Source organism: Cicer arietinum, chromosome 7 (assembly GCF_000331145.2).
Source record: "Cicer arietinum cultivar CDC Frontier isolate Library 1 chromosome 7, Cicar.CDCFrontier_v2.0, whole genome shotgun sequence".
NCBI classification, from domain to species: domain Eukaryota; kingdom Viridiplantae; phylum Streptophyta; class Magnoliopsida; order Fabales; family Fabaceae; genus Cicer; species Cicer arietinum.
Window position 1 is genome coordinate 26,552,583 of NC_021166.2, and position 27,542 is coordinate 26,580,124.

A 27,542-nucleotide genomic window follows, 5' to 3' on the forward strand; every position below is an offset into this window, starting at 1 on the left:
GATATATCTTTTTTCTTCAAATTTCACTCTTCATTTAAACTATTTTATTTATTATTTTTTATCTAATCAAATAATTGATTTTAGTTTTATTTCAAATTTAAATCAAATTTAATTCTTTGAATTTTAGATCTTCTCTAATCTAATCCTTAAATCAATCTTAACAAATCAAATCTAAACTAATGATAATTCAATTTTGAATTATAAATATATTGGTTAAAATAAAAATAATAATAAAATATAAATTTTGCCTTGATGAATGTCTACTGTGGCTTTCTTTCGAGAAAACAGGACAAACATACACATCAGTATCTGTTTGCACGTTAGTTCAAACATAAAAAGATACTTTAAAAATATTTATGTACAAACTAAATATTTTAAATATTTTATATTTTTTTTAATATATGTGAAAATTTCAAAAAGAGCTTATAATAAACCACAAAGATTATAAAGTAAACTACAATTTTAATTTTTAAAAATATATGACATTGTCATTTCAGTCTCTGACTCAGTTGAAAATTTTAAATAAACCATCGAATCATTAAAATATTAGTCAATTTAATTTATAATATTATAATAGTTTTAGATTATTTTGATAGTGAATTGTATCTTTTAAGAACTTATATGATAGTAAATTGTATTTTTCAGAGACTATTTTAATGATTAGATAATTAATTTAGATTTTTTTATTGAGTATAAGACTAAAATAACAACGTCCTATATTTTTAAAGAATAAAATAATAGTGTAGCCAATATTGTATTAGTCATCCATTATAAGGAGACTTTAAAATATAAAAAGGGTAAAAATCCCTAAAGGAGAGTGCCCATTTTTCTCCTAACTCATTGAATTAATTTCAGCTTCCTTAAATACATTTTTACTTTTTTTTATTGCAAAAGAAATTGTTCTACAAAGAGTTTTAGTCGATGCAGGAAAGAAATATGGTTAATCGTTTTAAAATTTTTAAAATTTTAAATAATTTTTGTCTAGCATATTTAGAACATTATAAAAATGTTTCTTTGCAAAAATTTTGAATTTATTAACTTGAGTTAAATTAAATATGAATTTTCTTAACAATATAAAATCAAGATAATAAAAGTAACAAAAATATAATCATAAAAAATAAAGTTTTGAGATAATTTTTTGTGGATTTTTTTTTTTTATAAATTTTAAATATGCTAACAAAAGAAACTATTAAAAAATATATATTGATGTTCCAACAAGGACTAAAAATAGTAAAAAAAAATTACATGGACTAATAACGAAATTTTTAATTGGCTTACATATTTGATTGGTCCTTACAATTATATAATTTTTGGTTTTAGTTCCTGTAAATTTTTTGTTTGATTTTGGTCCTTACTAATTTTTTGTTGTTTGTTTTTTATCCTTACACTTTTGTTTTAATCCTTGTATAATTAGTTTTTAATAGAATTAGTCCATATAATATTTATAGTATTTGATTTTATCCCCTCAATTATTAGCAATATAAGAAGATACATGTATCAATTTCAATAAAAATCAATTTTATAAGAAAACAATTTTACGGAGATAAAAAAATAAATTAAAACAAAAAACGTAGTTACAAAAATCAATTATATATTTAAACCTTTACACTTTTATAAAAATTAAATACTCACTGAAGTGAAATATTTATTATGGGACTCTTGGGTTGCAACATTTGGCTAAGAAAATGGGTCTAAACACTCATTTTGGCTAAGAAAATGGGTCTAAACACTCATTTTTATAGATGACAGTTAGATCAAGATTCAGTGGTACCCGCAAAAATAATCCATAATGGGCAGGGTAAAAACCCACATAATGAGTATGAGTATGGGCATGGGGATGGGTAATTACCCGTAAAATTAAGCGGATATAGGTGTTGGTACGGATACTATAGTACTCACCCCGTCCCGCACCCGCACTTATATAAATATATTATTTATTTATTTATTTATTATATTAATGTTTAATTTAATTAATTATTTTCTTTTATATTTTAACATTTATTAATATAATTAGACCACTAAATATTTATAATTGAAAGATAAATGTTTGCAAACTTCTTAAGAATTTGATTATAATGAATAGGTAAATAGTTGTGACTTTATAATTAATAGTTATATCTTATTAATCGTGACTTTATAATTATACTTGCAACTTCCTATCAATTGTTTTTACAAATCTCGAATAATATTGTCGTAAGACTTGCAACTTCATAAAATATTATTATGGATATTTGAATGTGAATTGTAACAAGTGTTCATTTGAAATATTTTGAGTTAGAAAATATTTTGGTTTATAATACTTTATGATTGGATTTAAGATATTTAGATAATTTTTAAATTTAATCACAACAATATCATTTATTTATCGATCTTTTTAGTTAAAGCGCATGTAGTAGGTATGGGTACGAGCACTTAGATACTAAGAGGATAACGGTACGTGTATTAAAGTTAATACCCAAAAGGGTATAAGTATTTTTTTAAATTGCGGGTATGGAGACGGGTACTATAGTACTCACCCCGTCCCGCACCCGCACTTATATAAATATATTATTTATTTATTTATTTATTATATTAATGTTTAATTTAATTAATTATTTTCTTTTATATTTTAACATTTATTAATATAATTAGACCACTAAATATTTATAATTGAAAGATAAATGTTTGCAAACTTCTTAAGAATTTGATTATAATGAATAGGTAAATAGTTGTGACTTTATAATTAATAGTTATATCTTATTAATCGTGACTTTATAATTATACTTGCAACTTCCTATCAATTGTTTTTACAAATCTCGAATAATATTGTCGTAAGACTTGCAACTTCATAAAATATTATTATGGATATTTGAATGTGAATTGTAACAAGTGTTCATTTGAAATATTTTGAGTTAGAAAATATTTTGGTTTATAATACTTTATGATTGGATTTAAGATATTTAGATAATTTTTAAATTTAATCACAACAATATCATTTATTTATCGATCTTTTTAGTTAAAGCGCATGTAGTAGGTATGGGTACGAGCACTTAGATACTAAGAGGATAACGGTACGTGTATTAAAGTTAATACCCAAAAGGGTATAAGTATTTTTTTAAATTGCGGGTATGGAGACGGGTACTATAGTACCCTACCCAAACCCTATTCATTGTCATCCCTACCCATCTTTGTCGTGGATGCAAGTTCGATACCTCTTATGCCACTACAAATTGAATGAAATTTATTTGAACTTATTTAAGAATGTTGGTCATGTTCCTTAGTAAGTGTATTTATCAAACAATGAACAATTTATATTCGAGAAAAAGAAAGATAGGAATAAGAATTCATAAACAATTCAAAAACGAAATTTATGGTTAGGAATGACAACATAACCTGCATTCGTAGGTACCTTTCAAACCCGTTAAATTTAGGCATCCGTTTTAATTGAACCCATCCCACAAGTAATATTATTGTAATTTTTAAAGGAGACTATAAGGTTTTCTAGTTCAACTTTCTATCCAAATTACTTAATAAATATGTTCTAATTCATATTAATAAGAAGAGGATTAATAATTAATAAAAAACAGTATATCAGAATTAAATCCACCTGAAAACTATGATCAAGTGTCAATAAGGATAAAAGCACATGTCCCTACATACTCAACATCTTGCATACTCTACTGGCCTATATATACTGCTACTCCTTACTACACTACTCATCCATTTTCACTTTACATGCTCTCTTATCCATTTTCATTTTTTTTTCATCTTTATCCATTTCATCACATAAGTTTTCCTTTCAAGTTTTCTCCTTAAATACCTAAACAAATTGATCCATACTTTTCTTTCCTTTTGTGCTTAAACTTGTCATAATTTCAACTCTTTTTTGTCCTCTTGCCTATTATTAATCAAACAAGTTCTGTTTTTTTCCATTTTATCTTTTTGTTTTGTACTCAACATAATTTCCATCAACTATGTTCACTTTATCTTCCAGTTCCAAAAACACCCTCCATCAAATTCAAACTTTAAACTCTGAAAACAAGAACAACAATCACCACCATGATGCCATTTTTTCTCCTTACTTGACCAACAAGGAAGGTAACTTTATATTAAAGCTTGGTGAATCAAGCCAAATAATCAACCCCTTTATCAACCCAACAAAATCTCCTCTTTCCCAAGTGGAAAAGACAGAAGATAGTGGAGAAATTGGAGTATTTGGTGCTGAAAAATACTTCAACAGAAGAGAGGTTGAAACTTCAAGAGCTGCAACAAAGTACCTTCCTCAAAGAGATGAAAAAATGGCTATAGAAACAAGAAAGTACAAAGTTGATGAGTATGGAACTTCAAGTATCGGTTCTGTGTCAACATGGAACAGCCAAAATGCACTCTTAAAGAGTGGACTTAGAAATTCTAACAAAGAAAAAGTGCAAGCTAATAAGAGTGTTCTATATAATCTTGGTTTCAAATGTTCTTGTTCTGATAAAAATTCTGTTGATATCAATGACCATGAAGGTAAAATAAGTTTTAGAAATTATGGTGCAGTTCATAGCAAAACAAAACCAAAAAAGATATTCAATCTTGGTCTAGATGATGTTTCAGTTAAAAAAATAAGCAAGCCAAGTTCTGAAATCTTCATCAATAATAATAAAGATGTTTACTTTCAAAAAAATAGTTTGGCTTGTAACACAAGAAACCATCTTGTGAAAATGCAGAGTCCACTAGATGAAGAAAATACACCAAGAAAATCATTGGAAGTGTTTGGCTCTCCAAAACCAATATTGAATAGCAAAAGAAGTTCATTGAGTATTGATAAAAGGTTAGTATTTCCAAAAATGGTGGAAGAAATTGATTCAAACTATGATGTTGATGATGCAGCTAGCGATGCAAGTTCAGATTTGTTTGAGATTGAGAGTATCAAAGGAAAATCCCACACTACTTTTCTTACCAGACAAACATCAGATGCTACTTCAAGTTGCGTTAGCCCAAATTGCTACGCGCCGAGCGAGGCAAGCATAGAATGGAGTGTGGTAACTGCAAGCATAGATTGTGAAGATCAAATGTCTGAATTTACCATAAGAACTCCAATAAGGACACCATTGAATTCCTCAAATGGAAAAACAAAGGTGAGTAGGGAGATACCGAGGCGGCGGCCCGGCATCTTGTTGGGATGCAAGAGCCATAAAGCTGTTAAAGTTGTTGGTGATGCCTTCATAACATATGAAAAATCAAGTTTAAGTCCAAATATTGCTAATAGAAACAATATAAATTCTATGGTGGCAAGGTTTCCAGGAGAGACAAATCTTGCTGCAAAAAGGCATGGATAGCAACAACATGTTTATACCACACCACAATTGCAGGCCTCTAACTCACCACATGCTTCAAAATTACTATACATTTTACTAATAGCTTTAGATTTTCTCACAGTGAATTTGACTAAATCAGAATGACACAATAATTTTATGTTATAATTTTGTTGAAGTTCTAAAATATAATTTATTAGATACAATGTTAGTCACACTAGTTACTTAAACTAATTAGTCTAACTAATAATTAACTAACACAGACTAGTTAATTGTTAGTTATACTAGTTAGTTAATTATACTAGTTTGTTGTTTTTATTGTATTTAATATAGTTTTTGTTAAAGTTATGGTGAGATGGTGTGATAATGTTAAATTTACTGTTGTTATAAATATTGACTGAGATTATTTATTTATTTATTTTGAATATTTGCATTATGATATTAGGATAGTGGAAAAGAGAAAGAGATATAGCTTGTAAAGTTGCAATGCCACCTCAAAAAGTAAGTGTTTTTTTGTGTGATAATAACGTTGTTGTAATTTCTTGTTGGATTTGATATTATCTTATGTTTGTGTTCAGCAATGTTGGTTTTTGGTTAAAAAAGTTAATTAAACGTATGCTTTGTTATGATACTTTTGGTCTTATATCAAGAAGTGGAAGTTAAAGGTGGCCTCATATTGTGAATGCATTACAAAAATGTCTTTTCAGTATTGTGTGGTTTTCTTTTTATGCACCGTGTTGGATATTAATTTGTCCATTTATTGGTGTACTAAAATGAGAACAACACAAAGTAGGAAAGTTCATTTAGTTTGGACTTTTATCAACCGTTTCTTTTTTACTTTTAAAATGGTGTGCCCTTACTATTGTCGGCTATTTGAAATAGTGTATTGAATATTTCAAACACGACAAAAATGAAAGCAGCACCTTGAGTAACCATCAAATAATATTTCATTGAATAATTTTATTAATTCTAACAACGTTTTATCATTCGTTTATTTTATAAAGGAGAAACTTGTTGGAATTAGTTTTAATTGTTGTTAAAAGTAGTTGCAAGTAACTAATGGTTAATTGCAAGTTGATTATATTAGTTATTTAATGATCATTATATAACTGTATTTAATATTTATTGTAATCAAATTTTTTATTTTATGATTCTATTTCATTCAAATGTTTTAATTGCATTTCCTTCTTTTATAAACTATTTTGTTTGGATTGAGCAATTGCTTGATTAAAGTTGGCTATTTTTAAAAGTTTTTAGGCTAATATGAAAATTAAATTTTGGTCAAAATTCAAATTTTGCATAAGTTGGAGGCCTATTTTGCAAAATTTTAGTGATAAAATTGCAAAAAATGAAAAATTATAAGGACTAATGTGTAAATTTTGAAACATATAGTCTCAAAATTGTAAATTTGAAAAAATAATAGAGACCATTTTAAGATTCATTAATTATAAAGTAAAGAGGGAATTTGAAATTCTTAATTTTTAAGTGGGTATTTGAAATTTTCTAAATTTAACTTTTAAAAAATAGAACTAAATATGTTTTTAGTCCCTATAAAATTTCAACATTTCAATTTCAATTCCTATAAAAATAAAAAATATTACTTTTAGTCTCTGCAAATTATGCAGCAATCAATTGTAGTCCATACTAAAATGAAACATGTTTAATCGTTCTTTTATAATAAAAAAATTTAGTGATTTTTTACAAACAAGTTCAAAACATTATAAAAAATTTATTAAAAAAAAAAATAGAACTTTTTAACTTGAGATGAATTAAATAGAAACTTTTAAGATGTAAAAAACTTAAGATAAAAATTTCAAAAATATGGATTTAGAAATCAAATTTGAACTCATTTTTTAATTGGATGAACTTTTTATAATGATGTAAACATGCATGCTTCCAAAAATTCATTCAAAAATATATATTAACTTAAAAATAGAGACCAAAACTGCATGTATCATAATTTCGTATGAATTGAAAATTGTATTTTTATTTTACAAGAATTAAAATTGAACCCTAAAAACTCATGAAATCACTTTATTATCCAAACAACATAATTTATATCAAAAGATATGAAAATTCCCCTAAAATATTTAAATCTTTTAAAAGAATTTCTCAACTAAATACACTATATATGCTTGACTAGTAATTTTTTTTCTTTGATAAAAAAATAAAATTAATTTTTTTTTCTCTTCTGCAATGGATAAACTCATGTTGGGGACTCATTTAATTAATTGATAGTAACAGCTAAAATCCCATATATGTGTTACAATCATTCCTCCATTGATGACATTAAGAGTAGTAATGACGAGGTTATATATCACACAGCTGTCCAATAGAGAACATTCAAATTGCCTTATGGATAGAATGTCGTTACAGTGACACACAACTAACCATCGTGACACCAAAATATTAGCACCAAGGAATTTTCTCTTATGCATTCAATTCCAAACCACCTCTTAAATATGGTGGTCCATCAAGGTAATAATATTGCTTGTGCTATATTGGTCAGTACCCCCTTTTTTAGGATAATTGAATTAGACCATCTCTCATGATATCTTCATAGGATGAACTGATTAATCAATAAGGTTAAGTGATATTCTTAAGTGAATTAATTAGTTGAATATGGTATTTGATTAGGTGATCAGAAAATTCAGAATTAACTTTAAGTGTGGTCCATGTCTAGAATTAATAGATAAAGTACTCCGATTAATGGAGTATGTATAATTAATCGATTAGATTAAATAAGTAATTGATTTAGATTTATTTTTTTACCTAAAACAATAAAATAGAAAGCGTCTAAGTGTAGAATAATCGATTGGATTAGACAAGTAATAGATGATAAGTTAATTAGAAAAGGATAAATTATTTAAAGTTAAAAATAAAATTGATTAGATTAAATTAAGATAGAATGATTAATTACATTTACTCACTTCGTCCATAAATATAAATATTTATTACATATTTTACTTTTATTAAAAAAAATTAATAGTGTAATTAATGTGTCTATTTTATGTATATGCATACTTAAAATATCTTTTATATTTGTATGTAGTTAATTTTGACTTTTTATATTTTGAGATACATAGTGGTATTAATTAAGATTTATTTAAAAAAGACATTAATTTAAAAATAAATTTATATTTAGAGATAAATTTTTATCAAAATGTTTATATTTAGGGACTGAGAGACTAATTAATAAGATTAGTATAGGTAATAATTAATAATAAGAGTTAGTTCATGTTAAATAATTTTAATTAAGATGATTGATAAGTTATAACCGGTAATTACTTAGTAAGTGATAGCTAGTTATTTGGGACTTGATGTGATCGATTAATGTGTTGATGATGATATGGTAGGCGCATATATGAGATGTGTGCTTCTAACGGTGTTGTTGATAAGAATTATTGTTACATACACTGAAGGAGACTTTGAGGGGATTATGAGTAAGAAGATCCTTAGATAAAGGCAGTGCACTATTGGGGTAATCCACAAATACTAATTAATTCAAACTAGACACTTCACTTTACTGGATATGAGTAGAACTGTCAAAATGAGACCGATCAAATAGACTGAGTCATTTGACTCACATATTACTAAAATTTGGACCATATAAAATGTGGTAAAAAAACGAACGAGTCTTTAAGGCCCAAACTGTTTAGCATGATTAAAAATAGGCCCGGACCAATGGGCTATGGGTCGGGCTACTACAACTTTAAAAAGGAAATTTATAAAAATATCGTTATGAGTGAAATTTAGATGACTCAAATAATACATTTTTTGGGGGTTATAAAAAACAAAATTTATCAGTCTAGAATTAAGAAAGAAAAGAAAACCTAATTTACGAACAACAAAGCATTGTAGTGATTTTGTCGCTGACTAAGACAAGGAACGTCAGTCCAACACCTTCGTTGGTTTAGCTCCTTTCGCGAAAGAAATCATTCATTTTGTATGTATGTTATATTAATTCTGGTTTGCTATTGAATTGAAAGATTGAGTGTTGAACGTTTGTGGATTGTTTGGTGTTAACTGTTGTATCTGGTCTCTGAACTTTCTATGTTAATTATGTCTAGAATTTCTTCTGAATATTTTCTGTTGACTCTGCCTGGAACTTCCTTTGAACATTCTATGTTAATTCTGTTTGGAACTTCCTCTGAATAATATGTGTTGACTTTGTCTGAAACTTCCTTTGAACATTCTATGTTAATTATGTCTAGATCTTCCTCTAAATATTATGTGTTGACTTTGTCTGGAACATCCTATGAACATTCTATGTTAATTTTATCTGGAAATTTCTCTGTTGATTATGTCTGGAACTTCCTCTGAACATTCTATGTTAATTATGTTTGAAATTTCCTCTGAATATTTTGTGCTAACTTTGTTTGGAACTTTCTTTGAACATTCTATGTTAATTTTGTCTGAAACTTTCTCTGAATATTATGTACCGACTTTGTCTGGAACTTCCTCTAAAAATCCTATGTTATTCTAAATAGAGTTTTTTAGGAGCTAGATTCTCGTACACGTGAGTACGTCGAGAGACTCAGGGATGAACCCATGTTTTTGGCTCTTGCTCAAAATGTCCAAGAATATCTTGCAAGGAGTGGAGATTTCAAAGCATCTTCTAAGGTGGCCTTGAGGAGGGTTTAATTCATTTACTACAAACCTCTTGGTTTATGATGCCATGAGAAATTTAATTGAGTTGACAGAAGATGAAGACAATGGAGAAGAGGGAGGCAAGGGGTCAAAAGGGTTTGATGAAACTAGAATTCCTACTGCATTTGTTGTTAGTTGTTTAATTCCACATCCATCAAAATATTTTAAATAATATAAAATGAATTAAAAGAATTGTAAGCTCGGGTCGCCAAGAAATTTATCTTTTTAACACATTATTTAACGAAGTATTTACCTGAAACAAGACAAAACGGATAAGATGAAGTAGTAAATTTGGCAACCAAACCAAAAATATTTGTCTGAGACTTGAACAAGAGGATTTCCTCATTGGATAACAGAATGTCTTCTTGTGATATCTAGAGTCATTTTTTCCAATATGGCTTGAAGTTTTGATCCACATAATTATGGTGGTAACGCTTTGATCATAATAAATATAATTTTAAGTATGATATTCATTTTATTGCAAAGGAGAATTTCATTGAAACAACTTGTTCGCTCAAAAGAGTACTGCAAACTAAGAAAACATCATTCATTGTTAGCCATTTACCATAATCTAACTAGACTAAAAAAAAATATTTAAGGTGAAAATATGGTTCTTACCCGTGTCCACAAGAAATATGATACTTAAAAGACATTCTGCAACAAAAAAATATCAGTTATTTATAAGCATTAATAATTCAAAAATTGAAAATACCACAAATATTGAAGTTAATAATGCTCCTATCAAAATTGAAGTTCATGTTGGACAATATGTATCACTATAAATAAGTCTCATCCATTCATGAAGGGTGATATATTTTTTGTTCCATAGATAAGAATCATCGAACAAGAATGGAACTAAAAAATAAGATGACTCAAGTGAGGATGTGAATATTACAAAAGAGTAATTTGACATTTTTTAGTTTTAGATGAACTTATCATGTACCTAAAATTATGAAAATAAAAATATCTCAATAAATTATGTCATGAATTGAATATGATGAAATCGAAAGGAATCAACATTGATAATTTTTTTGCATATAATATAACACTATATGTTATCAATAATAATAAGGATCATAAACTAAGCTCACTTACAAAACAAAATGTTTTTTGACTTGAAGTTCGTGCACCTGAAGATGTGAAGTTAATTAACCATGACTAAAATTTCGTACAAAAAGAAAATGAGAATGGTGAAATACATATATATATAAAGTTTGATATGTTATTCAAGAGTATGATAAAAGTTTATTATTGAAGATGTATATTTACTTGAAGTGAATTCAATAACTTTTTCGAACCTAATTAAGTTTAGTAGCACTTGAACGATTCAATTCAATATGAAAGATGTGTTACAACGTATTTGTATCACTCACTTGATAATGATTATTATATGAAATTCTTCGAATGATTTAATTTTCGCGAAACATACAATTCATACTCTTGAAGAGTTGACTTAATTGAAATGAATAAGTCTCTTTATGTACTCAAATAATCTATGCATGTTGTATAATATTCTTAATGAATATTTCCAAACAAAGGACATAAGAATTCATCATTTTTTCCATTTTAAAAAAATATTTTGAAAATGAATTCATAATAATTGGTACTTTTTTTTGTTATATACATGTTATTAGAACTTTTGAAAGGCTAATAAAATATATAAAAAAGACAAGATTTATTTTGCGATTACAAATTGAGTATTTAAAGAATAATATTTTTGTAAATCTTAAAGTTTATGTAGCAAAAGTGATAACTATGATTCTATATGGGGAAATCACATATGTTGTATACTCCAATGGTTCTAAGGTTATTAGAGTAAATCATAAAGCTTATATAGCAAAAGTGATAACATGATTCTATATGGGAAAATCACATATGTTGTATACTTCAATGGTTCTAAAGTTTTTTAGATGTGAACAAATATCAGTTTAGATTTGTAGAAAATGATGTAGAATTTATTGATCTTAAAGTACCATATCTTAGTTCAATTGAGGGCCTTAGTGTACCTTACTAATTATACATATTTTGGTATATTATTTGTTGTCAGTTCATCATCAAATATTTACTTTATTACCTTAGATGTGTAGGTTATTTGTTTAATCCTCACAATAAAATATTAGAAAATAAATGATTCAAATAGTACTAAATTCGTTCTTTTGATAACCTAACGTACCTTCTACAAAGTTACTCTCAAATAATTTTTTTTGAATTACTGGTACAAAATATTGATCTTTATAGTCTTAAAAGTTTAGGGAGGAAAATGAATATATTCTACACTCTTTTTTCTTTCACCGTTGTTTTTTTTCTCTAGATTTTTCTAGTAAAATTTTTAACGAATAAATATAAATAGTAGATATTATTCTCTTTTTTTTTCACTAAAATTTTTCTCTACAAATTATTATTCTTTTTCATAAAATTTTAATGAGGTATATCTTTAATGGGGTGTTGGATGTCCAACTCTCTAAGTGTTTATATTCCATTGATGGTCTATTACTCCTATGACTAAATGACTCTCATCAATAATTAGTTTTGCTCTTTATTTTATATGTTAGTGGCACATTATACTATGTCCTTTTATCATTCTTGTAAGTTACAATATGTGCAATATTCTATTTTTCTCTTCTTTGTCTCTACTATTCTAATTAGGGATGAGAATAGACTAGGTCGTCTGACAGGAGCCTATGGTCTGGCCTACTTATGGTCTGGCCTGGCATGGCCTATTTAATAAAAAGGCTAGACTCATACTATTTTTAAAGTCTATTTATTTAAATAGGTCAGGATCAGGCTTATAAAAAAACTTATTAGGCCTGACAGACCGACCTATATATATTTAATTATTTATTAATGTTATTTTTTATTATTATATTAATAATATTATTTCCTATTTTAAATTCTATCAATTAGACAATCACTCAGTAGTCATTCCATATTCGGTAGTCATTCCATATTTGGTAGTCGTTTCATATTCGGTATCCATTCAATTAGTCAATAACTCAGTAGTCCTTCCATATTTGTTAGAGAGGTAATAATTGGTGCATTTGTTTCAGAAAAAAAAAAAAAAAAAATTCTACTATTTGAAACCAAGAATCATTTTTAGGGTTTAAAGGATGTTTGCTTCAGATTTTTTTAAAATAATTTTGTTAGAAAAGTTATTTTTTGTTTAATATATATAGATATATACATTGATATTAGTACGTGGAGAACATGTAGTATGAGTAGAGCATTTAAATATTTTAATATGAATAAGGCTTTTAAATAGGTTTCCAGGTCAGGCCAGACTTTTAAAAAGGTCAGGTCAGACCGAAAAAAAAAACCTATGATAGACCGTAGGCCAGACTCATGCCTTTCAAAGCCTGGTTTGGTCTGGCCTATTCCCACCCCTAATTCTAAACCAAGTACTTCAGAGTTATAATGGTACCACATTGTGAAGTAGAGTCTAAGCTCATGCATAACATTGCATTTCCTTGTGATTGTTTTGTTGTGATTGATGTGTTTCAAAGGTAATAATGATTAGATGATTTGATGCATATTATAATTAGGGATGGGAATAGACTAGGCCGTCCGACAGGGGCCTATGGTCTGGCCTACTTATGGCCTGACCTGCTTATGGCCTGGCCTGACCTGGCCTATTTAATCAAAAGACTAGGCTCAGGCTATTTTTAAAGCCTATTTATTTAAATAGGTCATGCTCAGGCTTATAAAGAAGCCTATTAGGCCTGACAGACCGACCTATATATATTTAATTATTTATTAATGTTATTTTTTATTATTATATTAATAATATTATTTCCTATTTTAAATTCTATCAATTAGACAATCACTCAGTAGTCATTCCATATTCGGTAGTCATTCCATATTTGGTAGTCGTTTCATATTCGGTATCCATTCAATTAGTCAATAACTCAGTAGTCCTTCCATATTTGTTAGAGAGGTAATAATTGGTGCATTTGTTTCAGAAAAAAAAAAAAAAAAAATTCTACTATTTGAAACCAAGAATCATTTTTAGGGTTTAAAGGATGTTTGCTTCAGATTTTTTTAAAATAATTTTGTTAGAAAAGTTATTTTTTGTTTAATATATATAGATATATACATTGATATTAGTACGTGGAGAACATGTAGTATGAGTAGAGCATTTAAATATTTTAATATGAATAAGGCTTTTAAATAGGTTTCCAGGTCAGGCCAGACTTTTAAAAAGGTCAGGTCAGACCGAAAAAAAAAACCTATGATAGACCGTAGGCCAGACTCATGCCTTTCAAAGCCTGGTTTGGTCTGGCCTATTCCCACCCCTAATTCTAATACATTGGTAGACATATTTTTGATTAATTTCATAACGTCATATTATAAATATTTTACGTTGTTTTTTTCTAAAAATGAGTCACTAAAGGGGTCCTTTGAACGTACAATTCATACATGTGACAAATATTTGTCATTAATCAATTAATTAAATAGTTAATTTTGATATATTTGTATAACTTTTACATAGAAATGAGAAAAATATAATATACTAATTTATTATAGAAATCATATAAGGACAAATGTTTGTCATCAAAGATTTAGTTAAGATTAGTATTTTTTAAAATTTTGTTGACATAAATATGAAAACAATTATAAAAGTACTATAATTCTTTTTTGTTATTTTTTTATAAACGAGTCACTAAAGAAGTCATTTTTTTACTAAATTAAAGACTTTGAAATGTACAACTTACATAAAGGATAAATGTTTCTCGCTAATCAATTAATAAAATTAATATTTTTCTATATCTTCTAAATAAAAATAAGAATGATTATAATATACTAATAATAATTTATTATAAAAACCATTTAGAGAACAAATATGTGCGTTAAACAATTAGTATTTATAATATTATCGACATAAAAATAAAAACAATTAAAATAAACTATCATTTTTTTAAGATGGTTTTCTAAAAAATAAGTTACTAAAGAAGTCACCGCAACATCAAATTCATGGTCACCAATCAATTAGTTAAGTTTAATATATTGTCACCAATCAATTAGTTAAGTTTAATATTTTTTTTATAGGATCACCATCAAACTAGATATGTTAATTAATTTTATTAGTCATATTGGGGATCACTCGAGTGGAATTGAGTAGTAGACGTTTAAAATTAGGTGAAGTTTAAAAGACTAATAGACTTTACCAGTAAAGGAAAGAAGTGGAAGAAAAAAGATAGAAAATCATTGAACAATCTCTCAAGCCTTAATTGTATGAGAAGTTGGATGTAGCTGAAAACAGGGTGGAAAAAAGAATGGAGAACACTCTTAAAACAAATTTTATAGATGTGATCATGACTGTGGATTTGCATGCCACAAAAGATTGGTACTGTCCTTTCTAAAGAGAAGCTTAGTATTGCATTCTATAATACTAAATAGGTTCAATAGTACCACATTTTACATAAATATTTTCTTTTTTTCTCATTTTTACATAAACATTTTACAGGCAAGACTATTTCATATTTTTAGTAAGTTAGTATATTTGTATTAGTCATATTAACAAGTGTCTAAAATCATAATTAATTACTTCAAATTAATTTGTTTGTAAAAAATTGATTGAAACAAAACAAATAAAAAATTATTAGTTGATTGATGATTTTGTTCTTTTTACTTTGACTCTTCTAATTTCAAATTAGTTGGTTGATGTCTTATCTTAATTCTAATGTGGCAATTCTTATCTTAAAAGTCTTCAGAGCTAATATAGTTAAGCAATACAGACCTATAGCTTTGATTAATTTTTAATTCAAAACAATTTCCAACATTTAAGCTGACAAACTCTATGTGGTGAATAATTACACAGTGTATAAGTTTTTGATTAGGCGATCCACGGTATGTTTATTTATATTTCTCATGTAAAATATTCACAAATTAAAGTGTTTACATAAAAATAAACTAAATTCTAACACCTATTCATGTCATAGGAGAGGAAAATACAAACTTTAAAATATTTAGAGATAGTATAAAGGAAACTATAATTTACTCTTTTAACATAACTTAGGTAAGGCAAAGCTGAATCACTGAACAGTCTTGTTAAAAATGTGTAAATGAAGAATAGCAACCTAGGGTCTACAAAATGTTGAAAAGTTATCATCACCAATACAATTTGACCAATCAAGTAGCTACAAACATAACTATTTTTCTTTTGGTACAAACCAAAAACATTTAAATAAATAAGAAACTGATCTTGGTCCAGTCCAGAACAGAAACTATTAGAGAGATAGTGGAACAGAGAGAAGGGGGTTACTACTCTTTACACTGTAAATTAAATTTAATACCAAAAAATGACTTGTAGAATAAAGCTGAAGCAACCCCTCTCTCTAACACAGTTTTGATGATGAATTAAAGCCAAAATTCCATTGACAAACTATTTGAACTCTTTGACTATTGTATAATAGAAAAGGTAGTGGCAGTTTAAGGCTAGGACTGTAATTTCAACTTGTTTTTCTCAGTGATTATTCTGTTGATGTGGAATTTCCATCAGTAACCCAATATTGTTTAACAGCAATTAGTACCTTCTCAGGAACAAGAGGACCATCTTCATGATCAACCAATTTACTATTCCATCTCATTCCACTGATTAATTGCTTTACCTTAATTAACACATCGACTTCGTCGCGGATTATTACTGCGCCTTCTGGTCGCAAAATTCGGTCCATCTCGAGAAGAATGTCTTCTGTGTTGCATCTGCATTCAATTACACTGTCATACAAATGCTTGAGGCACAAGAAAGAACACAACTAAAAAAACAAGGATTTCTGTTAATATGTATTTTAGTCTTTTTTTAACAAACTTTTTAGTAGTGCTATACAACTTTCAACCATCCTTTAGGTAGATTTTTTTTTTTCATTCTATTTACTGACACACTCAAGCACAAGTCAAAATTGTTTTTAACCATATAGCAGTTTGGAGACTGAGACTCAACAAACAAGGTCAATGCAGATCCCATTGCAATACTGGCGAAGTTAGTTGTCTACGCCTATGGAATAATATTTTACTTCAATTTGAAATTGAACCCAAGTGTTGTCAATCACCGATCGATAAAAATAGCAGTTTGTTCAAATTCTGCTACGCAATACAGCTACATCGCTGCTATAGTCATTGTTTGACACATCTTTTGTGCTAAATAGTGTATCACAAAACAATAGTAATTTGTTCAATTACTGCTACACTATATTGCCGATATTTAACTAAATTAAACTTAACAAGACGAATAATTGGATTACCAATTGACCAGAGAAACACTTACTTATCCTGGTACAGACTAAAGAGACCATTGGCATGAATAAGGTCATATGTCCTTGGATATGTGGAAAATGCTTCACACCTGGAATGAAAAGGAACAAATAAATAAGAAAAACAAATTGAGATATAGATGATAACAATTTACGGGCTACGATCAGTTATAATCAGTTGTAGCAATGACACTTCTGATTGAAGGCATGTTGGGTGTCCTACACAGACGCAACACCAATACATGTGATTACATTTTATTAAGTCATTTACTCAAACTATCACCGGCGTTGACGTGTCTGTGTCAGTGCTCAGGAAAGAACACATTTTGGCTGACTACTTCACATCATCTTTTGGGTGATTGAGTATTTATCAAATAATAATTCTATAGTCACGACAAATATTTCAATACTTAGATCGAGATCTGATATGAATAGAACAGGAACAAATAGTTAGGAAACCATACCAATCATGATAGATGCCAATCAGTCCTCGCTCATAGATCACACCGAGAGTACTTTTCTCAGCTATCGTGGGCACAACATTCATGACCCATGACTTTGATGAATGAATAGCTGCAGCAAAACTACCCAAACCAGCATTCATATCCATAATGTTGCGATATCTTCCGGAATCCAATAGTGAGTTAATTTTCTTGTAAGCATTGACATGTTTTTTCCATGTTTTGTTATCATCCTGGTATTTCTCAGAAGAAACTCCGGGAATAGAGCCACTAGAAACTCTTGGAGGGATGGCATATAGCCTGCTTGGAAATGGTTTAAGATCACCATCGGAAACTTTAGGAGTCGGAGTAATGCAGGCCTCCATTTTCTTATACCTATAGCCACAAAACAAAGTTAACCATATTTATAGGATTCATAAAATCGATAGAGACAATATCAATACCATACAATGCAAACAAGAGTGTCAATATCTAATAGCAAAGAGAAATAAAAGGAGCATCAATAATTATGACCTTATTTGGATAAACAGCTTAATTAAACGCTTATCATACAAATGTTTATGTATAAGCTATTATGTAACAAAAGATAGAATGCAGTAAAACTATTTCCATATACGCTATAAATTGTTTTCATAAGTTATCTTGAAGAGCTTAAAGAAAAAAACTGAAAACAGCTAATGAACATGTCATACATTGTTTCCATAAGCCCTTCCAAATAGTCGCACAAATGTTTATGTCAGTAGTTAAACTCAAATAAGTTAATCCAAACAAGTCCTAAATGTTAATTATTTAATTTAATTAACAGAAAAGGGAGGGGCGATACATACCAAACATCATCGGGATCTGAGGATTTGCAAAATTCTACACTGGAATCGTCTTGTCTGCTACGGCATGATTCGGAGTTAGTAGTCTTTTGCCAAATGGCAATTTCAGCATTCTCAGACTTCTTCTCCCAGCAAAGTTTCTTAGCAACCTCTTCAATATTTCTTTGTTCTTCCTCGAGTTCCTCCTTTGGTCTCTGCCATGCTTTGTAGTTAACCTTCCAATTGATTGGAGGACCAGAAAGCACCCAATAACCACCAGGCCTTAGAACTCTATCAACTTCCATCATATACATTCCATCTGCAAATGAGAAACCAAAATTATAATCTCAAATAGTGCTTCTTACATGCAGCTAGAAAGATTTTGTTTAGATTAAACGTGATTTTCTCACCATTTGCTCCCCATGGAATCAAACATCGAGAACAATGAGCCATGTCGAAGGCTCGAGATGGATATGGCAACTTTATGGTTCCTAAAACACCAATAACAGCAGGTACACCCCTTTCAAGAGCAAATTGAACTTGTGCTTCGTGAGAGTCCCTCGGTGCAAACGACATGGCAACGACATTTCTGCTCCAGAGATACGCACCCCAACTAGCAACCTAACATATATGGATACATAGCTTAATACTAATAATGCACCTAATTATCAAATTAACATCTACAAGAATGATAAAGGAGATTTAACAAAAATCATCAGGAATTTTCCTGTTAGAATTAGTTTATTTGAGCTTATCTACTAGCATAACCACTTGCGAAACTATTTTGTGGAGCTTATCAAAACAACTTTTGACATGTCCATAAGCTATTTTCAGCTTATTTCCATAAACTCTCCATGATATCTTATGAAAACATCTTATAACTTATATGAAAATAGTTCAACTTTATTTTATCTTTGTGGAAATAACTTATGCATAACCTCTTATATGATAAGCACTTAATTAAATTAATTATCCAAACAGAGCCAAAAAGATAAAATAAACATACCCCACAACCGGTGTCCAGCGCTGTCCTCACTGTTCCATCATCGATAGGTACAACAGATGCAAGTTGATCGATATATTTATCAGCACCTTGAGGAAATTGAGTTCCACCACCAGGGAATCTAAACACATTCCCCTCATATTGTATCCAATTCTGAATAGCCTTCTCAACTGTGAGACTCTTGTAAGGTGCATTAGCATAAGGAACATAATCCCTACTCTTAGGCCACGGAAAAGGCGTTACATACCCTTTCGGTGCCGGGATCATACAATGCAACTTCTCTTCCTCTGGTGGACAATGTCTCTCTCTATAGTTCATGTTTTCTCTAGGAAACGTCATTGCACGCCGTTGATCTTGGCAAGGAGTGTAATCGGTATAACGAGCCTTGCATGGTTTAAACGCCTTAGTTTTCGAATCAGCTTCATTGATTTGACTAACTTTTCCAGCATGGTGTGAATCAAAACTTAAATTCGGAACTACATCACATTCTGCATTATGCTTTGTAATCTCTAATGCTATGCTATCACCTTTTCCGAAACCACTTCTTTGCCATGCTCCCAATATATAAAAGAAACAGCACAAACCAACTACTATAAAGATCTGCACAGAACTTCTAGTTCTATTATCAGCATGACTTGGTTTTGCCATCTATAACCTAAAAAAAATTATCATTTCTTAATCAGAATCACTAAAGTTATAATAATACTAACAAATTCTAACATTATGATCTACAACAACATCTACTCAAGATCTAACACAAAATTTCAAGTCATAGAAAACATTAACATACTTTCTTCAAAATGAATAAAGCTAAACTACTAAGCTTATGATACACATACACAACTTATCTAACTAAGGATCAACAAATCACTTTCCACAATTGATATAAATCATGTACTTTCACTTTCAATTCCAACCATCAATCAAATTATAATTAATTACTATATATAACGCATACTATTAAAAGAAAATAGAAAAGTGTAAAACTAGGTTCAGATCTACATAACAGTGTCACTCTTGGTGATCCAACAATAAAAGCACAATCTTTCATATGCTACACATAAAAATACAAAAGATATAGAAAAAACAAAAACATCTGAACTAACCCAATAGATTAACGGAACTAGCCTTAACTAATAACTAACTATTTATTTAGAAAACATCGTAATTTCACACAAAAAATTAAAATTAATGAATACCCATTAAAACTAACTAAACAAAAACAACTTTAACTCAAAAAATTAATCGTATAAAAAAAATAAAAACTCGACCTTGGATCCCAAAAAAAATTAAGCAAAATCAGAAAGACATAGAAAAAAGGTGGAAAGGAAGAAAATTTAGATGATGGATCGAAAGTTGAGATCTATTAAGGATTGTATGAAGATGGGATTGAGCAATGGATGAGAGATCTGAGATTTTCAAGAGAGAATAGTTAAAGAGAACAAAAAAAAAGAAAAGACTACCTTAATTATTTTGTGAGGGACCAAAAAACAATGATGATGTTTTTTTCATGTATCACAGTGAGAGGAACGGAAAATAGCAATAAAATGAGTTAGCTTCAGTAATGATATATAAATAAAAATGAGAAGGAAAAAAGGAAAAGTGTTATTAAAAAGAAAAAGGTATGAATGAATGAATCTGTGTGTTCTGCTGGCGGTGCTGGGAAATCTCTGAGACTGTTATAATTTTATTTTTTATTTTTTTATTTTACAGTGTAAGTTGATTGGTAGATGAATTGAATGTAGGAGTGGACAAACAAAAATGTAGATCATGTACACACGTTGTTTCTCTGTCCTATTCTGTTGTTCTTAGAGTGAGATCCGGCAATTTTAAATTAGGATTATAGTATAATAATGTTTAAAAACCCAACCGACATTAAGTAAGTATTAAAAAAATGTAAAATTGATAAAATAAAATGAAGAATTTTTTTTCATAAACCACTTCGATCGTGGTTCAACTAATTCAAATCCGATTAAATAAGAGTGTATGATAATTATAGTCAAATATATTGCTGAATTTGTCATTTCTCAATTTAACTGATCGAATGAATAAATATAATATTTTTTTTTTTAACAAAATCAAATTTATATAAAACAAAGTTTACAATACAAAGAGGCAAATAATCAAAAGACAAGTGAGTAAATCTAGATATAGCAGCACTTGCAATAATATATTTGTTGTCTCATAGGTTTAAACTATTAGAAATAACTATTTTGTGTGAAATCTATAGTTAATGTCATAGATATGCTCTTTGAATTTTAATTCTTCCAAACAAGAAGGCTTTTTTATCCATCTTCAATTGGTTGGTATGTAAATCCTTACTAATCCTTACCAATTGCTGCTTGTTCTTGTACAAATGAACACACTTAAATATTAAAGATTCTTTAGGTTGATTTTTTGGACATCCATCCATTCACATCAAACATAGAAAAAATTATTTATTTTCAATAAGATTGACCCTATGAAGTCCTACGACCTTTCTATTTCTTGCACTCGATTCAACAATGATGGTAAGCATAGTGAACTAGTGAGTTGACTCCATCCATTCAATAATTATGTTCAATGGTTAAAGAGTCTAAAAGTTGTAAGACATATGATTGTAAGAAATGTAATCACTATGACATGATAATAATATCAGGTAATGACATTCCTCTTAATATAGAGCTTTTTTTTATTCTTTTATTTGGTTATTGGTCTACCAACACCAATGTATTTGTGTTTCCTTTAGACATGATTACCCTTACCCTTCTAGGCATGGTAGCCATTCCCGATCTTCCTCTTCTTGGGGAAGAAGCCATGTCGACTAACTTGAATATCATTTTTGAATTGGGATATAAGTTATTCAGCCAAGGAAATTTTGATCCTTGCTTAGATGAATGAGATAAAGTTTGACTCCTTTATTTGGGTCTTCTTCATTAGTCGTCTTGTAGCAAATGCTTATTACAACAACTAGCTACCTAGAGTTACTATTTCCCTATAGGAACATTGATAAGTATGTGAAAAAGCTTTTTTCTATGTTAATGAAGAAAAAGGACAAGAAGAAATTATCCCTACTCAACAAATGTTGCTTCTAAAAAGAGCTATATCTTCACAAAAGGGCTTCTTCCAAGGCTTCATTTGCTTCAACATCTAAAAAGGGTATGCCATCTCTTTATCAGTTTGAAACGAACCCTTTTTCCAAAATTTGGCTAACTAAGTTTCTTTCAGCTTGCTTAGTAGGTATCATCCTTGCACTTGTTAATTTAGCCAAATAACTACCTAACAAAAAAAAGGAATGTAAGTCTTCTACTATTCACATTAAAGAACCTGAAAATCCCCCATACATTTTAAGAATTCCCCAATTGAATCTAAGTCAGCTGATATAAGGAAAAAAATCGAAGGTATAGGTGTTATTCAAAATTTTCTTTCTCGTCCCATATTTAATTTACCAGCTATAGTTTTTACTATACCAAAAACCTCCCCCACACTCTTCATACCACTCCCCACAATGCCTCAAAAACTAATCTCAACACTAAAGTTGGTGATCTTCAAATCAAGGTAACATCTCTTCTTTTTGTGTGATTATTACCCACTTTGAATTCCTGATTTCTTGACCTTTATTATTTCTTGAAATAGGTTGGCAAGACATCCAATCAACCAAATGTTAATTCCAACGTTAATTTTCACATTCTTCCTCTTGTACCCTAATATGTAAGGTATCAGAACAAAAATTTGTTAGATATTCCTCGATTGTGGATCTTTTCCATTTAGCATCCTCTTTGATTGAAAATCATTTTGAGAGGGTCCATACAACTTTAAGGGGAGCCATAACCACATATCGAAATGTTGTGGTGTCATTACGCACCTCTCTATTCAAGTAGTCAATTCTCTTGATTCTTTTTATTTAGGTTTGATTATTTACCCACTCAAAAATATTTATTAAATAATAAATGATAAATTATTCACTTATATATATATGAATTATTATCAAAATTTATTAAGACTAGAATTTCATTTTCTTTCGGTTATAATAGGTGTTTCCAATGTGGTGATGCCAACATCATATAATTCGCCGACAAATTTTTGTGATTGAATAAACAAAGATAAGTTTTTAAAGAAAATAAATAAGTTAGATAGTTAGTGTTTTTGTTAGTCTATTCATGTAATTAATTGCAAATTTGCAATTATATACTACCCATAATATATATCCACAAAAAAAGTACCACTCATAACGTATTATGTATTGATCATAAGAGCAGTTTAATAAAATGGAGTGATAACATCAACTATATAAATGAATGCTTATTAATAACTAATATTTTTTAACGTTCTTTATTAAAAAAAAATTACTTTGATAACGTTCTTAACATTCACCAAATCAAATAATTTATAAACACACAAGGATGAACACAATTCTTGTAAGCTCTAGCTTCTTAACAATGGAAATCAACATTTCTTCAATAGAAAACATAAAACCATCATCTCCCACGTCCAACGAACACAGAACCTACAAACTATGTTTATTTGATGTTTTTCAACTAAATACCTATTTTCCATTAATCCTATTTTATCACAAACCAAATGACATGCAAGAATTCTCAAACCTCTCAACTCAACTAAAGAATTCACTCTCCAAGGCACTAACAATTTTCTACCCTCTTGGTGGTAGAAGAAATGATATATTCTCGATCGATTGCAACGATGATGGCGCAATTTACATTGAATCATCAATAAACATGGAAATGGAAGAGTTCTTAAAACCACCAAAATTGGAATTACTAAACAAATTGCTTCCATGTGAACCAAACAAGACACACCCTTACAACAAAATCTTACCTCAAATTTTAGTCCAAGTCAACATTTTTAAATGTGGAGGAATAGCTATTGGTTTGTGCAATCTCCACACAATACTAGATGCATATTCTTGTAGTTTATTCTTGAAAACTTGGTCTTCAATTTGTAAAGGGTCAATTGATGAAATATTTAAACCAAATTTCTCAATTGCTTCTTCTACTTTTCCTCCAAGAAACACTTTTGGTGTAAGAGCCGGTGTGTTGAATATTAACAAAGGCTTAGAAATTGAAGTCAAATGCACCACAAGAAGATTTTTGTTTGATAACAAAGCAATTAATGAATTGAAAGAAATGTCACAATCACAAAATAATGGAATCAATAAAAAACCTACATGTTACAAGGTAGTATGTTCATTTATATGTAAACACATGATTTTAGCATGCATGAAGGAATTATTAGTTAGTGAGAGTAAAAGGGAAGTGGTGGTTTTACATGTTGTGGATATGAGGAGAAGGATGGGAGAGACTTTGTTACAAAATTCCATTGGAAATTTATTATGGCCAGCTATGATGGTTTGTGAGAATGTCAACAAGGACACTAATATTATTGATATGGTTAGAATTTTAGAAGATGAAATTGGAAAAGTTAATGAGGAATTGTTTTTAAAAGTGAAAAATGATCCTTGTTTTATGTGGAGTGAGGAGTGTGGTGAATTAATGCTTGAAAGAATGGAAAATAAAAATCCTATTTCTTTTGTGTTCACAAGTTGGGGTAATATGGGATTTAAAGAGATGGATTTTGGTTGGGGGAAACCTTTATGGTTGGGTCAAAGAGGTGGTACCAAAGAAACTATTCCAAATACTGTTGTGTTGATGGAAACATATGAGGGGATAGAGGCATGGATGACAATGGCAGAGAAACATTTAGATGTTTTGGAAAATGATAAAGAATTCATCAAATTTGCATTGCTTAATCCCAATGTTAATTTCAACTTAGTATAGACATGCCAAAAAATAATAAACACGTGCTATGCACATGTCACTTTATGGAATAATAACAATATGTATAATGGTTCTTAGTTTCTAACCTTCTATTTGCAATATTATATTTCACAACCAATATCAACTTTCATAACCAAACAATACTTTATATTTCAATTGACAATAGAATAAGGGCATGTTCATCTCTGTTTATTCAATAAATTATTTACAAATAAGTCCAACTAATATAAATTGGACAAAGACACATAACAAATACAACTAACGGTCTCATTATACTATTCAAAATCAAGATTATAATTTGTATTTTCACATTTCAAAATCAAAAAAATCATTGTGCTTTGAACACCTTTAAAACAATAATAGATTTAAGATATCTCATTACCTCAACAAAACTATGGAGATAACTTCAATCAAACTTTATATAGTAAACCATCCATCATAAAGTTGGACAATCAAATGCAACCATCATAGTTTCAACTATACAGTACTGCCATAGTAACAAAGAGACATGAACAAATTAATGAAGTATGAGAAAGATATGTAGACAAATGAGGAGAAAAATTCATCCATTTCTATATTTGGAGACTGATGGTGGACATAATAAGGAGTAAGGTGTCAAACACTTCTCATACACTATTTAGAGAATAAGAAAGATGGTAGTGGTTCTAATATTTCAATGATAAAAGTATGGTGAATAGAAATTTTTAAGAAAATGGTGATCAAAGGAGAATTGAGTCTTGGGCTATACAAATTATGTATACTTTGAGCCATGAGTTGCCTTGGAACAAAAAATTATTTTAAATTTGTGGTCTTAATACAAGAATAATGATTATGGTTGTGTATACTATCTTTCTAATTGACTAGGGATTTTTTACATGATTCTAATGGTTGCATCTGCGTTCCTTGAGTCTTGCGCTGCATTGGAAAAAAATAGTTATTGAAAATTTGTGATCTCAATGCAAAAAATAATAATTATAACTCCACATGTTATCTTTCTTATTGACTAATGACTATGATATTTTATTGGTTTTCCCAATGATTGATCACTCTTTATGTCTTGAGTCTTGAACTGCATTGAAAAAAAAGGTTATTTAAAAATTGGTGTAATGTTAGAATAATATTATAGTTGTGCAAACTATCTTTCATACTGTTTATGAATTTTTTCACACTTTCTCAATGGCTGGCTGCATTAAAGATGGTGTTATGCATTTATTATTCTTTTATGCACATACTATAAGAGTATGTATAGCTTGTATAAAAGATAACATAATATATGCACGATTATTTTGTAAAGGATTGTTTTGGCAACAAATGACACTTATTAGCATTGTAGGATTATAATAGTAAATGATATGAAGATTGAGTTTTACAAAATAAAATGTTTTGATAAAAGTCAAAGTTGAGTTTACAAAATATTATTTTTTTAAAAATTGATCATGTAAAATTCAACTAAGAATTTTATGAAAGTAATTTTTTATTGTGTAATATTTGAAGATCAGTTTTACAAAACATAAAATTATATTTTATAAAACATTATGTTTGAAAGTCAGTTAGTAAAACTACTTTAAGTTTTACGGAATTTTTTTTCTCTACAAAACTCGAATTTTGATTTTTATAAAATCCTTTAATATTTTAATTTAATTATGTGTAGGGATATTTGTGTTCATTTACAAAATATCTGCAAACCAATTATAGGAGGAACATATGTCCGCTTTACATTAGAGAAAGTAAGGTTAAAATGGTTGTGTAATAAAATAATGATATGATGTAATTGGTTAGTTGTCTAAAATACTAAGCAAAAATTACATGATTGTTGTTGTCAGAGTTTTGAAGGAAAAAATTTATTTGTTGAAGTTATAGGATTATAGTATATAGTGATATTTCTTCCATTGTAGCCCACAGGACCTTATCAAAAAAAAAAATTGGACCATAGCCATGGCCGGCCATCGGCCTGCACAGGCATTACCAAGACCCAAATTTTTTTTTACTTTTTGTATGAGATACATAGTGGTCCCAAAAAAATTATTAACAAAATAAATATTCACATGTACTATAAGATTTAAAAAAAAAATTTCAAAATTAAGAAACAAAAAAAGGGTTTAGATTTTTTGGAAATAAAATAGAATTAAATTTTCCATATTATTGAGATTATTTACAATTTTTTTTGTTTTTATGTTAATGATTTTATGTATAATTTAAATAAAGAAATGTTAACTTTTTAGTTTTTAATTTTTTTTAGAAACTAAATTTTTAAAATTAGAATATATTTCTAAAATGTTTGAAATGACTCGTTATAAATAACAAGGTGCATATTTTATATTTCAG

The 27,542-nt window shown here is 28.8% G+C and overlaps 3 protein-coding genes across 4 annotated transcripts; 2 read left to right on the forward strand and 1 right to left on the reverse strand.

The window, feature by feature from the left end:
- The first annotated feature begins 3,712 nt into the window (after window positions 1-3,712).
- Window positions 3,713-5,902, forward strand: LOC101511503 (protein PHYTOCHROME KINASE SUBSTRATE 1). The gene has a single exon (XM_004511152.4). It carries the CDS (start codon window positions 3,954-3,956, stop codon window positions 5,301-5,303), a length of 1,350 nt encoding a protein of 449 aa, XP_004511209.1. The 5' UTR covers window positions 3,713-3,953; the 3' UTR covers window positions 5,304-5,902.
- A 10,002-nt stretch (window positions 5,903-15,904) lies between these two features.
- LOC101510977 (probable methyltransferase PMT2) lies at window positions 15,905-21,081 on the reverse strand. Of its 2 annotated transcripts, none has more exons than XM_004511150.4 (7): window positions 20,907-21,081; window positions 19,447-20,098; window positions 18,851-19,061; window positions 18,465-18,759; window positions 17,641-18,012; window positions 17,191-17,268; window positions 15,905-16,628 (listed from the first exon to the last, which is right to left on the reverse strand). In XM_004511150.4, exons 2-7 carry the CDS (start codon window positions 20,089-20,091, stop codon window positions 16,397-16,399), a joined length of 1,833 nt encoding a protein of 610 aa, XP_004511207.1. In that variant the 5' UTR covers window positions 20,092-20,098; window positions 20,907-21,081; the 3' UTR covers window positions 15,905-16,396. The 2 variants fall into 2 exon arrangements, with proteins under 2 accessions (XP_004511207.1, XP_004511208.1); XM_004511151.4 differs by lacking the exon at window positions 20,907-21,081 and adding an exon at window positions 20,715-20,855.
- Window positions 21,082-24,008: 2,927 nt separating this feature from the next.
- LOC101491503 (epi-neemfruitin B 7-O-acetyltransferse L7AT-like) lies at window positions 24,009-25,217 on the forward strand. Its single transcript, XM_004511176.1, has one exon. It carries the CDS (start codon window positions 24,009-24,011, stop codon window positions 25,215-25,217), a length of 1,209 nt encoding a protein of 402 aa, XP_004511233.1.
- The last annotated feature ends 2,325 nt before the right edge of the window (window positions 25,218-27,542 follow it).